General features: G+C 33.2%; 1 protein-coding gene across 1 annotated transcript in view; it reads right to left on the minus strand.

Moving 5' to 3' along the window:
* Positions 1-17,611, minus strand: part of LOC149426395 (uncharacterized) — a 255,369-nt gene extending 237,758 nt beyond the window's left edge. Inside the window, exons 1-3 of the mRNA XM_089636774.1 lie at positions 17,373-17,611; positions 11,392-11,659; positions 11,230-11,275 (exon numbers count right to left, since the gene is read on the minus strand). Coding sequence (XP_089492900.1) covers positions 11,230-11,275; positions 11,392-11,448 — 103 coding nt within the window. The 5' untranslated portion in view covers positions 11,449-11,659; positions 17,373-17,611. The remainder of the gene's footprint in view (positions 1-11,229; positions 11,276-11,391; positions 11,660-17,372) is intronic.
* Positions 17,612-18,174: the final 563 nt, after the last annotated feature.

The following is an 18,174-nucleotide window of genomic DNA, read 5'->3' on the forward strand; positions in this document are numbered from 1 at the left end:
GATTCCTTTCTAACATACAAAACTAACTTATTAAATTTCTTAGCGTGACATATTTCAAAAATATTTTCACATCATTTTTCAAAACTTATTTTTAAACTTACATTTTTTAAAACTATGTATTAACAGTCAATTACAATTGGTGAGCATATTATAATTCTTGATTTCAATTAATTTATTTCTCTCCACACACTTTCTTCCTTTTATAACAATCTCAGGCGAAATTACGTAATGATATTTTATGGACATACGTAATAGATACTAAAACTATGTAATAAGGAAAAATATCCTTAACTGTATCTTATTGTACTGTGTATGTCTTAATAAATATAGTGTGCTGGGGTTCCTGCCTGAAGACTGTAATAGAACCACTTAATATTGCCCAAAAACTGATTCTCAAAGTTATGTACAAGAAAAAAATTACATATCCTACACAGTTACTTTATAAGAAATGTAATATCATGAATTTAAAACAACTATTTATCATACAAACGCTATGCAGATTTTTTAACAATATTAGTTCTGCGAAAAGAACGCAACAAATTCGTACTACAAGAATTGGCTCTGGTCTGAACTTTATGGCGATTCACCCTAAATCCTCATTTGGGCAGAGACATTATTTGTTCCAGGCTCCAATTCTATTTAATAGCCTTCCAGATCACATTAAATCGTCAAACTCATTGTGTACATTTAAAAAGAATGTTAAATTATTTGTGCCATCCGAGGATTTTCAACATATTCTTTCATCTTTGTCCTTTTAAATTGTGGCATACTATTTTGAATACGTTTATTTTTTCATCCTTTTCTTTTTTAATGTAAATTATTTTTCTCACTTACTTTCTTCTCTGTTTTTAAACATAACAGTTTGTTACATTTTTATTGCAATTAAATATCATGGTCACCCTACATGTTTACAGCATTATATTTTAATAAACAGGCTGATAGGTACCATGTAGGTATCCAATTCATAGAAACGTCAATGTAACAATATTGTTATCTTAATATTTGTATTATCTTTTTTTACTATTTTAAATCTCTTATAATCTTTGTACTATTATTTTAATATTTTGTAAAATTATTAACCTCAACACAGGCTTGTTCTAGTGAGGTTAAAAATTCTAACATAAAAAAAAGATACAATGTATAGAAACGATAAATAAATAAAAATAAATAAATAAATTAGAGAAAAAAGTGAAATAATAGATTTATTTAAAAAAGATAATTTATTATCGTAATGTTGCCGATACAACAAATTTTCTAAGTACAGGGAGTGCAAAACTGCAATCCCTACAGCAATACAGATTGGCAATCTATTACGAGCTCTTCTTCTTGTTTGTATTCCCTCAGGACAAGCGGCTCAAAGGGCTAATGTACATGGATTTAAATATTAACGACTGCTCTTATCCCTTTTGGCGTGTACTCAGTATAGTTTGTAGCCCTTGTGAGTTCTTCGTGTAGAGGTTTAAAAATTCATAGGGCAGTTTGTATACGTCACAAACGCCGAATGCCCAGTTTCAGAGCTGTCTGCGAGACGTTCAGAGTTTGAATTATGAATTGGGTTGCTTGTGTTTCTCTCAAAGGACTATGACCGGACCGTTTTTCTCAGAAAATGTTAAATTAAATTGGACAATTATTAAATATTTTTATTATTAGGGTATAAAATTTATTTATATACCTATTATATATGCCTATATATACCTATTATATATATTAACTATTATTAGCAATTATTACCTACATATTAACTACCCTCCATGAAATTATTACTTATACATTACCTATTGTATGCAATTATTACCATCATATTACCTACCCTACATGTAAGTATAACCTATATATTACCTATTATATGCAATTATTCCCAGAAGCTAAACACTCAGATAAATTTAAAATTTATTGTCTACAGTACCTAAAATATATATTTTCCTGAAACGTACTATTTCCAAAACACGAAAATTACATAACCTATAGAATAAATAATCTACTTGGGGTACGTCTCTGCAAAACTAGTATTGCAGAGAGATATTATTTTACATTGCACCAAAATTGATAATTCACTAGATCAGTCTATAGATATTAAGTGTAAAAACGTATCGACATATAACGCACACAAAAATGTTGTAAAAATATGGATTATTTTTGTTATTTGTTTTTGGGGTGTTATGCCGTGTTGCGCTAACTCCTTCTTTAGCCAACCTTTCGGACAACGTTACAGTGTCCATAATCAGGGCAGATGTGATGATGGACACTGTAACGTTACGCAACACGGCATAACACCCCGTAAATAAATAACAAAAATACTTTTGGTCGTGAAAATTTTAAATCATATTAAACATGGATTACATCCGAATATATATAAAAAATCTCCTACTACCACCAGAGAAAGCGGAAAAGGTTGCTTGTGTTGTGATGGAGGAATTGAACACACTACGCCTGGGTGGGATCCAAACGCGATGTCAACTCAGCCACCGACCGGTCAAATGATACTAATGTTTACCTGTTGTAACTTCTGTACAAATTCTTTTAATTTTTAATTAACTTGTTTTTGTATTGAATTACCGTAAAAACATATTTCATAAAATTTTTAATTTTACTAACATAATGTATGGATGTTATGTTATATGAAAGAAATGTGTATACACGTGTATAAATATGTAATACATACTATTATTACTACATGAACTATAATAATACGATCATTTCATAAATTATGTTGTCTTAACTATCCCAAGTTTACCCACGCAATGGTATCGCCTATGTGCCATTTTTTATTAATTATCATAATTTTTTCTTTGTTAACTATCTTTTTTACATTCTCTCTCTTCATAGTATATTTGTTTCTCTTGCCGCTTGAAGTTAAGACTTATTTTTTTTACATTCTATAAATAAATGTACCTAAAGATCAAAAAAAAAGTTAGAAAATAAATTTTTAAAAATATTGTTAATGCAAGAGACCATTTAAAAAAAATACAATATTCTACCCACCAATCAATGGTTGACGATTTGTTAGGAGAAAATCCAAATGTAATATTAATAACTCAATTGGTTTATCAGACATTATCTTATATTAATTAGGTATATTCTGAATAAAATAATAAAAACATAGTTTTAATAATAAAGTTGGTTCAATTTTACTACTTTAAAATAATTTTGTAGGCAATCATTGTAAAGGTGTGTAGGTACATTTCTGAAAATTCGCAACTTCAGAAAGTGATGAATCACATAACTCAATCAATTTGCCAGGCGAAGTTCAACCCACGTTCTGCGCTAATAGGCCCATTGAAATATAACTGTATAATAGGCACTGTAAAATACTACACTAAATTTAAAAAAATATATGCTATTCAGGTAGGTGTTGTATAAAAGGTAATGTAATCAGTACCATTTGTATTATGCAAAAAACAATGCAAAACCCATCAATAGAATAGAGAATCCCAGAGTTAACACATATAGATTCAGAGGAAGATATTTTTCATTCTAAAATTTATAAGATGAAAAACTGTGTTACTTTAAACGACTTCACTTAAATGGATACAAATGTGTTTTCAGTATCTGTTATTACTTTCTATCTGTTCAATGAAAATGCCTTTGAGTTTCATTTAATCTTCTAACAATTTAAGCTTGAACTACTAACGAGGTTCCTTCGCTGGGGCTTAGTAAAACTTTTAATGCTCATAACCTTCGTGCGAGTATGCTACATAAAAACTTAATGAGATACTCATATGAAAAGTCTTTTTAACCTTTTTTACCTCCTAATTAGAAGCGAAAAAAGCTCAAGCTCCCAACAACATTCTAATGAATAAGAAATATTACAAACATATTTTGTTACGAGTAAAAAACTTACCCCTTTTACTTTGATCGTTATTTAGCTAATGACTGAAAAAACCCTTGTGGTGAGACTTGTGGGTCTCGTCGTATTAATCATTCATTTGAAAAGGTTAGATTTAGTGATTCTCGCTATGTACTAAAGCAGATTCCAAATGGAAAATTCCCCGATAACCAATATTAATTCATTATGTTCTCTCTGTATTATATGTCCGGGTTATTAACGTAAGTAACATGTAGAGTGGCCCAGAAACAACAGTTTCGATGTTGGTCTGCTTTCTGCTAACTTCTCTTTTGGCTTCTTACATGCAAATTGAACCATTCATTTTTCACCTTTCTTGAACTAACGTTGATGCAGGGCCGACCCTATGCAGGCAGTTCGCGCCGTGCGCCGAGTAACCAAGACGTTTATAAAACCCAACACTTAAGGGCTCGGATACATATGCAAGCCGAACTGCCGAGCTGAACCTCAACATATGGGAATGGAACGAAGCATTCAAAAATGGTGTGAAACGCCGCTTCCAGTTACTTCGTTCCTTTCCCGTAATTAGTGGCGGTTCGCGTTTCGGTTCGCAAATATATACGTACCATGACAGTCCTAACACATCTTCCTTAAGATTATTTTTCATGTCAACAGCGCTACACAAAAATACAAATCATCCGAATATTATTGATTACAGTGATCGCCTACCTTAGGCGATTACAGGTTTTTTCAAGGGGCGCCAACATTTTACTCGCGTCAGGCGCCGCCGTTAGGTTCAAGGCCGGCCCTGCGTTGGAGTGTTGATAAAACAAACCAATTAACAATCATAACACCCAGATTGATTCTGTTTTCAATCTTCAAAAAGGAAAGACCAATTTTGCGAATCTATTTTCAATATATTGTATCTACCCATCGTAGATAGAGTTCAAGCTTTATGAACATTAGGGCTATTTAGAGTAATTTCTGGGCCCATTAAGCTGTAATTAGGTGGGGCAAAAAAGGAAGCAGATGGTTCCGACAGTTATATGATACTGTTGCTAGTTAGTCGCTCCCCAGACGGCCGAGATAAGGACGACACCCTCTTGACATGGGCCCGAAATACTGCGTAGGTAAAGCAGGCATCCCGTGGGGGTACAAAGGTTGATTATTGATCAAAAAACGAGGTGTTTGATAAAGTTTAGAACTTAATATCGGACTTTTGCCAATACTCGAGAATGTTGAGAAACAGGTACTTTTTATCAATAGTTTTCAGAATACTGAGAAACAAAATAAATTCAATAATTCAAAGAAAGATTACTTTCGTTTTTATATTAAAGCCGATTCCAAGAGTTTCTGGACATTTGAAATATTTTTGAACTTGAAATAAGCAATTGTTTAGCTGTGTACTATTGAAGATTGGTGGGGCTAAATGAATGGTGGTCTTACTTTCAAAGAAAATAATGATTTTTACGAAAAAATACTACGAATGTTTGCAATGTACCAAAATAATTATCAACTAATCATCAACATTTGTTCAATTCAATACTGGGTGAACGCTTCTCTAAGGTGTATCCTATGATTTTCAGTCAACGTTTTGTAAAATCGTACAAGCGCTTAACTATCCAGTGCTACCCAGTATCCTCAATTTAGGTAATTAATTAGTAAAATGAAATATATGTAAGGGCGAGGTAAAGAAGCACGTTTATTCAGATCTGGTAACTAAAAATAGATAAAAAGGCAGTTTGAAAAATCTTATTTTGTGGTTTTAGAGAGACCTGAAAAGCCTCCTGATTTTTAGGCGTCACTGAATAACATTTCAAATTTGTGCCTGAATTGTCCAACTTTTTTTTGTGTTTATCACTATTTTGTAATTAATATGTAGGGTGCAGATCGTGTTACAAGGCTTTGTATCCGCTTGTATCTACTCAAAAGCAGGTAGAAACTACAATGTAAACAAACATAGAATGTAAGCATAAAAGTTTGGCTGTGAAATTTAAACAATTAAGCGTAGTTCCAGTAACGAACACAAAGCATTCTGAATGCCGGGAAAGTTTAATCAGGCAAACAAAATATTTGCGGCAACAGCCTTCGAGAGACGGAAGTTCGATTGCAGTCGGCCAGCTTCCCAGCTCACCAGCTGAACGAGTGATGGGCAACATTGGCCGTGATTAAATTGCTCTCCTCGGGACCCTTTTGGCAAACGCTGTGAAATGGATTGTGATGGCCAAACGAGTAAGTACTTTCCGGTACAAAAATCACTGCTTCTCGTTTTTCGCTAAAAGTTGAGAGAAAAATAAAATTTGCAAATAATATGCACGTAAGCAACCCTTTCTGTCCCTTCTTGTATGAAAAAAAACAAGTATACTAAGAAGGTAAACATTCATTTCATGTTGACATTTAAAATATTTAATACTATTTTAACAGCTTTTGTACGTAATGGCAATAAACTATGGATGCGAATTGCGCATTCTGAAAATACTGGGTTCTGTAAAATTAACTATCAGGCCTCACCACAAGAAGCAAAATGTCACCCAACTGATAAGTCAGTGGAAAACGTTAAGTCTCATTTTTTAACCCATAAAGCATCTGACATTCTGCAATGTACTTCTCTTAGGAAAATTTTCAGAATAAAGATTCCATAGAAAATATTTTCGCATTACATTTGATTCCAGAAAAAAATATTTTGAACGTATGTGAAAATAAAATACTATTTTCAAAAGGATAAAAGATTCTTCCAGATTTCAGCATTACAAATCGTAATATAAAAATATAATAATTTTTCTTTATTTTGTGGAATAACTATAAATTGAGTTAAACCTGAAATTGTAATATTAAATTATTGAAGACAATATTTTCGTTTAGAAATCGCTAATATTGTCTTCAATAATCAAATATTACAATTTGAGGTTTTACACAATAAAGTTATTCCAAAAAATAAATATTCATCCTGGACTTGCAGAAAAGTCAAAAGATGTCGCACAAATAAAAAAATAAGATAGGTTTATCTAAAAAACGCTGTCTAGATTGCATTTAGTTCGGGTTGAATTTTGCGATCATACATAAAGATAGTTAAAGACAATGTTGACATATAGTATGATACAGTATGATACAGTTAAATGTGACCGAAGGGGATAGGATCCCATTAGCTGAGTGGTAGAACGGTGCCCCTGCAAGGCCAGGGTCCTGGGTTTGATTCCTAGATGTGACCGTATCCTTTTCTGATTTTTCTGTTTTAAATTTTCGTTTAGAAATCGCTAATATTGTCTTCAATAATTAAAATATAATAATTTTGAATGCAAAAAAGTCAAGTATTTAAAACCACTTATTGATGTTTTTTTTTTCGTATAAACTGTAATTGATAATTTAAACAAAACCTTGACAAATATAAGTGTTAAAATATATTTATAAGTGTTGTTTCATAGAATTAATTCAATTATTTCTGGAGCATTTATGGTAATTTTTTTAGTGCAAAGCGCTGCATACTGTCTTTCTAACACTATTTAAATCATTTTTCTCACCGTAGTACAAAATGAGGATAACTTTTATGAGACCGCAGCCGTATCTCAGGCTGGGAGATATATCTCTCAATAGATAGGAGTCATAGAAGAATTATGCGTTCAGACGCAGAAACCAACCTAAGGGCATCGCTACTGAAGATATAGGGAACAAAAAATCTTTCGTTCCTTTTGACCACCTGCACTGACAATTTAATAACTTGTAAAAATAAAAGTTATAGAGCTTATTATTAAAGATTATAAATTTTATAAACAAGTGCTGCGAAAATATTAAGGATACAATTTATAATAAAGGCAAAAAAAATGATAAATTAGAAGCACGCGAAATCAGAAAATCCCCAAATAAATACTCTAGTAGGTACATCGAATCCATTAATTGTATAAAATAAAGTCGCTATCCACGTCTGTCGGATTGTGTGCTTAGTTCTTCTAAATTGCGCAAAGGAATTTGATGAGGTTTATATATAATATAATACATGCATATTATTTTTAAAGAAATTAGAGAAAAGTCGATGTTTCTGGTAGAATTCACAACTATAAAACTTTACTCCAAATCATTTACTAACCAGAGCAACGCCGGGTACACGCCAGCTAGTAATCAATAAAATTATTTATGTTACAGTCCCATTCTAGACATGTTTCTAGTGAGCCGTTCTATTTTACCCGTAATCCCCCTAATTACCCCATCCCCTTTGTTGACCTCACACTTTAACACCTTCAAATGTAACTGTGTGTAACATTTGACAGTATTTTAAATCTTATGTTAGTATTAAGTGCTTTTCAACGTGTATATGGATGAACTTAGTAAAACACTAAATATGACAAGAATCGGATGCCATATTGCCGGGGTATGTATGAACAATATTAGCTATGCAGACGACATGGTCATACTAGCTCCATCGATAAGAGCGATGAGAAAACTTCTGGCAATATGCGAAGCTTACGTTGACAGTCATGGGCTGATGTACAATGCTAAAAAGTCATCCCTGCTGATATTTAAAGCAAATACTGGTCCCACTGTCATTCCACCCATACGTCTCGGCGGGGCCAACCTGACAATTTGCAGCGAAATCAAATATTTGGGGCATGTTATCACCGATGACCTAAATGATAAAAAAGACATAGAACGTCAAAGAAGAGTACTGAGTGTGAGAGCTAACATGCTTGCCAGGAGATTCAACAAATGCAGTCCTCCGGTGAAGAAGCAACTTTTCCAAACATATTGTATGAGCTTCTACACTAGCGAGCTATGGACGACATACACACAAGGCGTCATGAACACACTCCGAGTACAGTACAACCACGCATACAGAGCCCTATTTGGCCTTCCCTGGCGATGCAGCGCTTCACAGATGTTCACCGAAGGAAGGGTGCATGGGTTCGCTGCTTTGATGCGCCACAGAATAGCCGGGACGAGTCAGCGCTACCAGAGATCGGACAACACTCTTGTCCAGGCCGTTGCCCAGTGGCAGGGAGCGCCTCTACACCGGAGATGGAGAATTTCACTCAAGCCACCATAAAGTCCTAATGTGCACATCAATGTATTGATTTTTTATTTATTATTTTTATTTATATCTTTATTCATTTTATTTTTATGTATTAACTTAAATGTAAACTTTTATGGCAGGCAGAGCATTGCACACACCGCTCTGTCCAGCTGAAATAAACATTATTATTATTATTATTATTATTATTAACATTCTCCTGATGAAGAAAAAGCGCTTCCGAAACCGGCAGAGCAATGATTATTCGAATAAAAATTTAAGTATTTGTATGCATCGTGATATTATATCGATTGATTGTATTGTATTATATTAAGGAATCTTGAACATTGTTAGTAATTAAGAAATATTTTCATACATTTACAAAGTTAGAATGTACAGAGAGATGTAACCGGTCTACCTGTAATTGAAGATGTGTTATTATTGGTCTCAATCGCATCTTCATTATATATATTCCAGATTAATGTATTACTCGTAACTAGTAAAGGATATAATTGAAATGCTTCGATAAATGAAATACCCGGTTCCGAGACATTAATATAAATTAACCATCAATAAACGCATATTTATATTGAATTGCCATCTACATGATTTGGTTCTTACGAATTTTGAAAACAATCAAACTTCACGCCGTGTCTCAAAATATATGTCGCGTTAATCGGTTTGGCAGATTGACTTTAAATCAGTTAAGTATTCTAACAATCATAAGAAAAATATTTATATTGGTTCGGTTGAGAAATTAACTGCTTATTGCGTAATGGTTAATACTATCTGTGTCTGGCGTAAGACCATCACTCAGAATCAAAACGTTTCTTGAAATAACATTAGCCGTGTTTGATGACCAGCTCCGAATAGCCAACTGCTTCCTCCCCTATCCTCCTTGTTTCACTTCCTTCAGTGCTCCCCTCCACTCCCTTACAATTTACAACATTATGCCGAGTGGGGATGACTTAATCCCACTGACTTCAGGTAGTAGGAATGACATTAAAAAAGATCCTCTCCTTTACCAGGAGAAAGGTTATTTGTTATATTTTGTAATTTTAGACGTAGAGTGTAGTTTAATTTAAGTGAAACTTTGATTTTTGACGTGCTACTACCAACAAATGTATGGTGCCAAAACCAATAATGGGTGCTGGCAATTTTACGATAAGATTGTTTAACATCCCTCCTATTAATTTTCCGTCCAAATATTTAGGTACATATTAGTAATTTAGTTTTAATTACACCTTGACGAGGTGAGCATTGTTCATCGAACTATCGGTTTTACCTAAACACTAAAAATTGGCAAAACTAATTTTAATAAGATTATTTATTGCATATTTGATACTCAAGAACACATTTATTATTTGGATCTATTTGAGCAGTGTAAATAAAATGTTTTTCACCCCCTGCGGTAGCTGTGTTGGTACACGCAATCACTGTAGATTGCGATACTTCAGTCTGATTTTATTAGGCAGCTTGCTCTCTTTTGCACAAAAACAAAGCTAATGGCATTCTTTGCTACGTTGAAATGAAAAACTACACTTTTTTGTTATTTCGTTGCGTCCAATTATCGCTTTAAAGGGAATTGGAACTAAAGTTTCGTGAACACAGCGTTAATGGCGTTCCGTAGCGGGGCGTAGGTATGAGGTACTCACTGGAGTCTTTAGCGATTGTATCGTAAAATAAATCGATTTCACTCGGTTGAGATCTTTTACAGTTTTATAAATATCGGTATATTGTTGATCCTGCATTTAAATCAACAGTTTTATTACTTAAGCAATATTTTATTTAACTCCTTAAACCCTATAATCTAATTTATATTGTGTATGTATGTCTGCTTGTTAGATATATAGGGTGCTTTGAATCCCGAATAATGTTCGCACAAACGGTAAACGTACAATCAATTTTGATATCATTTTCAATAAAACATAATCAAATATGCAAAATTCAGTTGTATATCTTTCCAACGTAACTGTGGTTCGATAAACTCAAATTCACTTTAAATTTAAGTGTCATTTTCATTTCAACATTGGAACTGGAAAATTCATATAACTGAAAAAGTACATGATATAATTCCGTGATTTTCACGGGTCTGCGTTTATACATAATAATTATATATTTCAGCCGCGAGATTTGAAGCCGCGACCTTCGGCTTGCTAGTCGAGGGACTTACCCCTTGACCACTTATGTGGTTTGTGTTCCTGCTATGGATAGCCCCGTTGTAACCACTCCTCCAATTTAATGAGTATAATAGAAAACGACGTTACAACGGTACAGGTAGGTTGGTACTAGTTGTTTGGAATGAAGTTTTTCTTCACAATCAATATACCTCCTACATTGATAACTTTTTTATCATTATTCAAACTCCAAAATGTTAACAGGGTCATTCGATAAAAAATACATAAAATATAATACAGGAAATATAGGTACAAATTAAAATGATTACCTGCTACTGGAGATAACTTTCGCATCACACACCACCTGGATTTCCACTGAAAATTACAAAATTTAACATTAGGAATTTCATCTGAAAATGTCGTCTTTATTCTTGAGTTTTAAATGAGATTACATTTTGACAGAACAAATCTGATAAAAATAATCCTCTTACCTTTTTTCCATCCCTGAACTTGACTGTGCCCTCGATGACTGAATTTGTATCCGCCATTTTTGCTTTCGGAAAGTCACTTCACATATTTGTACGAAGCCCAATTATTTTTTTGCTTTAACAATCCTTTTAATTATTTTACCCACTTCACTGTGCACCGAATCTCACAAATCCATTGTTTTGATCACTAATACGTGAATTAACTTGTTACGATAATTCTACAGAATCAGAATTCTTAACAGAATAAGTCTAAAATATTGTTTTAACGGCACTGTAATTTAAAAACAAACCATTTGTTAATATAATTTAAAAGAAATACCGCTATTAAATATCTATTCATCATTTTAATCAACATACCAATTTGTCTTTCTTGACCGCAACCATATTATGACAACGATTAATTTAATTCTAGGGTAGATACAATCTGACATTACATTGGTTAATTTTAATGCATTCTGGTAATATTTCATTTTGAGCCCCTAAATATCGTAGTATTTGAAGGGCAGCTGTTGGTTTCCGATATCGACTATTTCTGTAAGCAATTAGGGGTTCACGCACATTGTTAATGTCTCACAGCCCCTGTTGAGAGTTTTCAAACTGTGGTTGTAACCAACGGAGGGTTATATGTAAAACCGAGGTTTAAATCCTTTCGAAGTCATTAATATACAATGTTTTCACGTGAATTGATAACCAAATTTACTAATTTATTTAACATGGGATGTAAAATTTTATTTTAGGTGCTTGCCTACAAAATTTGGTTATACTAAAAAGTTTGTATTCGATACAAATTAAGAAACTCAACCTGGTTTTCGTTAAAATAGCGAGTGCTAATAGTTTTATCATTTCCGAAGTTGGTATGAAATCGTTAATAATTTGACAAATAATATCCACTTCCCTTAACATTTCTTGCATTTTTACGTATGGACTGGGTGTCATATCGCTTCTGTAAAGTATCCTTATCGGTTACCTGTGCGAAATTCAAAATTCCACTAACAAGTAATAAGAAAGTGACAAGGACATTGTTAGAAAGCGGAAGAAGTCACACAAGTTTTATCCGTTAAAAACTTACTTCTCACGACGTGCATACTGCATAAGGTCAACCAGAATCCTTTTTATGTAAGCAAGTCAAATAAAATAAATACAAATAAAAATATATTTCTTTGCACCATAAAAAATATTTGGGAACCTTTTTTTCACAATGCATTCCCAAAGCATGCACTATGGTTCATGCCCCGTGCAGTGTGCACTGTGCGCTACGGCACACGACTTGTTTCCGCCCGGCGATGACTAATCTCCCATAATGCAAGTTATTTAGTTGTTGTACGGTTTTATTGCCCTGCGATTCAGCCGATGACAAAAAAGGAATTCGACATGATTAATAATGCTGTTGACATAGGACGACTTTGTCAAATGTTAACGATAATCGTTCCACCCCACTGCGCTGGCGGATAGTTTCCGGTACTGACAACATAAAAAAATTTACATTTCAGCAACTGACTTTCATCGCTGATAGAATAACGACCATGCAAAATTTTCAAGTATCTAGAGTAGTTTTAAGAAAATAAGTTTCATTTAATTGAACAAAATAGAGTCCTTGTAAGAGCCTTGACAGGAGTAACTTTCTTGTTACTAAGAACAGGGCGGGGAAGCGGAGGGTCTAGTACCTAGAACCTGGAAATGCAGATGATGCCTGGAAAAAGTGCTATTTGATTATTAACGAAAGTAAAACAATATTTGAATAATATTATGGTAACTCTTCGTGGGTATTTCAGCATCTTATGGAATATCAGCTCGTCAACGTTACTCACTCGATGCGCAAAGAGGCTTAGTTTTACATACATATCTAGTCATTTAAACTTGTGAGGTAATTAAGCGTAAGGGAGATTGTTATTCAAAGTAGGCTTTGAAATACATCGTATTGAAGATACTTGCGCAAGGAAGTTTAAAGGAGTAATTTATTATTCGATATCAAAACATCGCTCTTTAGAAGACTGGAACATATAATTTTCATATTACTAAGATTCAGTGTTTTTAGTCTCATAATTCAAAAATAAAGCCAGTATTTTGGCAATAACCTAATTGACGAATTGAAGTATAGTGCCGTTTATGAATGAGTTCGAGAAAAAGGAAAATATTTTCAAGGTATTTGTGTGAATCAATTATTTATAATATTCGTACACTTGCGTCTGCATCGGTTGACAAATCGAGAGGGAATGTAGGCGCAAAATAAGGGAAACATAATTTGATTTACATAAGTATGCTTTTGAGGAAGTTCATGTTATATTCATGAGTGTTTCGCGGAGACGTCTTATTAATTCAGCTCGTCTTGTTGTCAAAGTATCGATGTCATCTGCTGTTGTCACAAGCGCGTGGGAACCTTATTCAATACTCGCTTTTCACTCCTCACTCCTCACTCCTCGCTTCTCAGACAACTAACTATCTGCTCTCCGTGCAATTGTCAAGGGACTTAAACGCCCGTATTCAATCGATAGTTATGAAAACTGATCAAAATTTCAATTTAATATATATTATTTGCCTGAACATGCGGAGATTTAAAGCGCATGTCTTTAAAGATAGAAGTTCCTAATAGGTTAAAATATATTTTTTATGGTTTGTCAAGTTCTATTAAGTTCATGTAAGCCCATTAAAATTTGAATATGAATAGGGACGCTGATGGAAGAGTTTATAAAGAATACAACGTTACGACCTAAATTAACGACCTAAAGTCAAACGTGTGTCCCGCAGTAGTCTAAAATAACTACCAAGGCTGCATGTGGCCATAGCAAAAAGTTTAAGTCTTTACTAAAAATCTTTTCATCCTTCCATAGTGAGTCTTTGATGTTTTAGTTTAGATTACAACTAAACCACACTTGAAACACCGAACAAATTATTCGGAGAAAACTTACTCATATGAAATACTATTAATTTATTAAAAATCTGGCAAAATTATTCGTTTTCCTGTTAAAAATGGGACTGCAGGCCTATAACGAATGAATTGAAAGAGTTCCCAACAAAGTATCAGTCAAAAGCGAATGTTTTATGAGGTCGGCGAAACACGTGTTCAAACAAATACTTATATTGATATTGACATACTGATATTGTCGCGCTCCGTCATGATGTCTACAAAGAAAAGAAAACGTGTTCTCGATATATTCTGAATGACTAATATTTTATCTGAAAGTTGGGATGCTGTCATTTTTTTAACAGGATAATTTTTCTCCGTGCTCGGTACTAAGCAAACAGAAATAATGAAAAAGATGAGATAAAGGTTTTGAGGGTATGATAAATATTTAAATATAAGCCAGCCGAAATATTCCTTATAAGAAATAAGTTCGTTGGAAAATGAACGCGTATTCAACGAGCCCACTGAAGTGTGCCCAGAGCTACGTGAATATGCCAAATTAGAGTAAGAATATTCCCTAATTATTTAAAATAACCCAATAGGTTAGAGAAGGGTTGCTCCCTCGGAGAATTTGCAGCTTCTCAAATATATACGTGTGTGCAATTAGGTAATTGCGTCTCCCTCATGGGATTTTAATGGCTAAACAATGCAAATTAGATTTTGTTGTAGACTTATAAATTGAATTAATTAAGTGGTGAGAGAATTTATTACCGGGCGTTGACAATATCCCGGTGGAGACCGTGTTCTGTGTTTTGGGAATGTTTTGTGAACAACTTTACTATCCCTGATTCACATTTTTAAAATAAAAGGGTTTTTATTTTAACTACGTACGTTCAAATAATTAATAAATTAACTTTTCATGGAAGGAAACAAGAGTCGATACTTAATTTAATCCTACACGGAGAAAATTGAGTAATGCCAATTTACTGAAAATCTCTTCAAATAATTAGTCATCCTGTTAAAAAACGGGATTGTAAGCTGCTTCCTGAAGTGTTGGTAAATTTATTATAGTATCGAAACACGTGTTCATTTACTTTAGTTGGTTTTAATAATATATAAGACGAAATGCAAAAATGTGAGGACTTTTACCAACACGTATTCGGACATTGTGACAAAAGATCAGTATTTATTTATTATTTTACGTCACCTATCAATCAATTTATTTGTTAATGACCTACAATCCCATTTTTAACAGAAATAACAGCATTTTTTTCTTTGATGGTTTATCGTTAAATTATAATAATATTATTTTCGTCACAAAAGATTAACATTTAAAATGTTTTTTTTTAAGTCTTGACTTATGTCGGTAACGTTTTAAAAATCTTTTTTTTTCCTATATATATTTTGATAACATCAGCATTAATGATTTTTGCTATGCTTGTCTGACTAAGATTAATTACATTGTCGAGTAAATTAATCAATTAATTGTCGCAAAACATTCAACTCTTTTGCTAGACGTACACAGCACATTATAGTTAGTTTTATAATATAATAAAATCTGGTTTTCGCACAAAATCGAATTTATTCAAATTCCTAGTTTCAACATCCATGTATCTACTGGCAGGTTAACGTTAATGATATTTGGTGGATTTAAAAAAAAAAGTAATTATTAACGATGACTTGTGTATAGATCAAAAAAATGACCACTTACGTAATTAAAAACGGCTGAAGATTTATGTTCTAGCCTCAACCTTTCTCTTGGAAAGGTATCACCTTGTTATATTCTTTATTATAAAGTTTGAGGTGTAACAATTAAATACGAGTTTTTTTATAATATTAATTTATGACCAAAGCATAAAAATCAACTGGGAAGGAAAAACCCTAATGTAAAAATAATTTACTTTAACCCTGCCTAAATTTTCTCACCACTTAAAAGGTAAATGGATATGTATATATCGAGTGACTTATAAGACCAAATTTTATTTTTTGAAAATAATAAAGCAGTTTATGTAACCGAGAAAAGATTTTTTAAAAATGAGAGGTACTTTAATTGAGTATGAAGCACTGTATGACACAGTATGACTGCACAATGAAGCTGGTCGTCCGCAAAATTAAAATATTATTTTATTTAAGACCAACTGATGTATGTACCTTTTGATAGTATAATTTTCAAAGCAAAGTTATTTTAATATTTTAGGATAAAACAGGATGAAAAAGCATTGTGATTATTTATTTAGAAGTAAAAATAATTTTTTGAAATGTTTTTCTACTCTATTAATATAAATAAAAAATCAATTTTTATTCGATTTCATAACAATAATTTGTGTTTATGTCATTAATTTTCTACCCCTTTATGTATTAACTTGCTTACAGTAATAAATAATCATGATAAAAAGGTCGTCTAATCGATATATATGCTTTACATGACATAAAATTAAGAAAATTGAACAAATAATTGAATAGGAAAGATAACATTGGTTTTTGTCGTGTCTACAAGCGGAATGTATTAATGAATGCAAATCATTTCTTACAGGATTCTAATTAGAATCTCACTGCCTACTTAATGCAAAGACGTTTGATGTAGGTTTTTAATGTGAATATTATCTTTTACGTAGGATCTAACGATTTTTAAGATTTAAAATCTGGCATTCTTAGAGAGGCTCTTAAATCGCACCCTCTTCACTGAGGAACAGTTTTATTTCGGAGGAAGCTTAAAACTTTTCAAGGGGATCTCGGTTCCGTACTCTTAACATTACAGCCACACAATGCCGTATTAAAACATAATTCCGAGGACGGACTGCTAAAAGATGAGAATAAGACCTTTTAATGATCCTGTGAAAACTTTTTATCGAAATATTAACCGGGGCGCTTTAAAAAAGTTTTCAGGCTGCAATTTTTTCGAGAGGGGTTTATTATCAGAGATTGTCCCCTACTAATGTTCAACAGCGGACTCTTCTGCCTTTCATATTACATTTGGAAAACTTCGCCGCAATAAATCGGGATCTCTAACGAAGCCTCAATTTATTTCATAAAATATTAATTAAACTGAAAAAAAAATTAATTAGCATTCTTTGTGCCATATTTTCTAAATGTATGTAATGTTTTATGAATGTTTCGTTCGATGCCATGCAAACTTGTTTACCATTAAACATCCAATCATTCTCCGTATGAAAGTTCCTAAACGGGAGATGAATGTCCACACTTGTTAACGCTCGTCAAACTTTCATAAAAGTTCACAACACTGCACAAAAGTTAAAATTTTCACAACTCATTGAACTAAACAATGCACCGGCGCGCGCGCCAAAAATCAAGTGTCACCATCGCTCAATCACTCGAAAAAAACCTTCCGCGATGTATTTTGGGGGGAAATGGAGCGACGAAATGCCACCTCTCCCCTCGGCGGTCGGAACCGAACTGGCGGGGTGGCCCGGCTACCCGGCTTAGCCCGGCAGACGGGTCCACAGGGTGGCTGCTGAGGGAGGGGTGCGGGGTGCGGAAAGCCTCCTCCGCTTACCTAGAATTTCCCCAAAACCAGGGTTTCGGATTGACGAGCCAGGGCTCAAATATTGTTCAAAAGATGTTCTTACTCTAGCTTATGAACGAATTGGACTGAAAAGATGTACTCTGCAGGCACAATGTAAGCTAAACCTAAATTCACATTTGATTGCGTTATACACGCAATAAAAAAGTCCTTATATCACCGTACATTTGTTTACAATTGAAAAAAAAATAACGGTTATTCTAAGAGATTTGCTTTATTATGTTGTATTTAAACGTTTGTTTTGTAGTGATGCTGTAAATACGAGGATTATTATTAAAGCTGGAAGTTTTAACTTCCTTATCTTTTTTCGTCAGACGTATTCCAAGTCCAACTACACAAGTTAAATCCCTACAAAAGTATTTCTTGTTTGAAAGCGTTCGGAATGCAAGATAATTTTCGTTCT

This window comes from Hesperophylax consimilis, chromosome 1 (assembly GCF_061612785.1).
Source record: "Hesperophylax consimilis isolate HC1 chromosome 1, BYU_Hcon_1.0, whole genome shotgun sequence".
In the NCBI taxonomy this organism is placed as follows: Eukaryota; Metazoa; Arthropoda; class Insecta; order Trichoptera; family Limnephilidae; genus Hesperophylax; species Hesperophylax consimilis.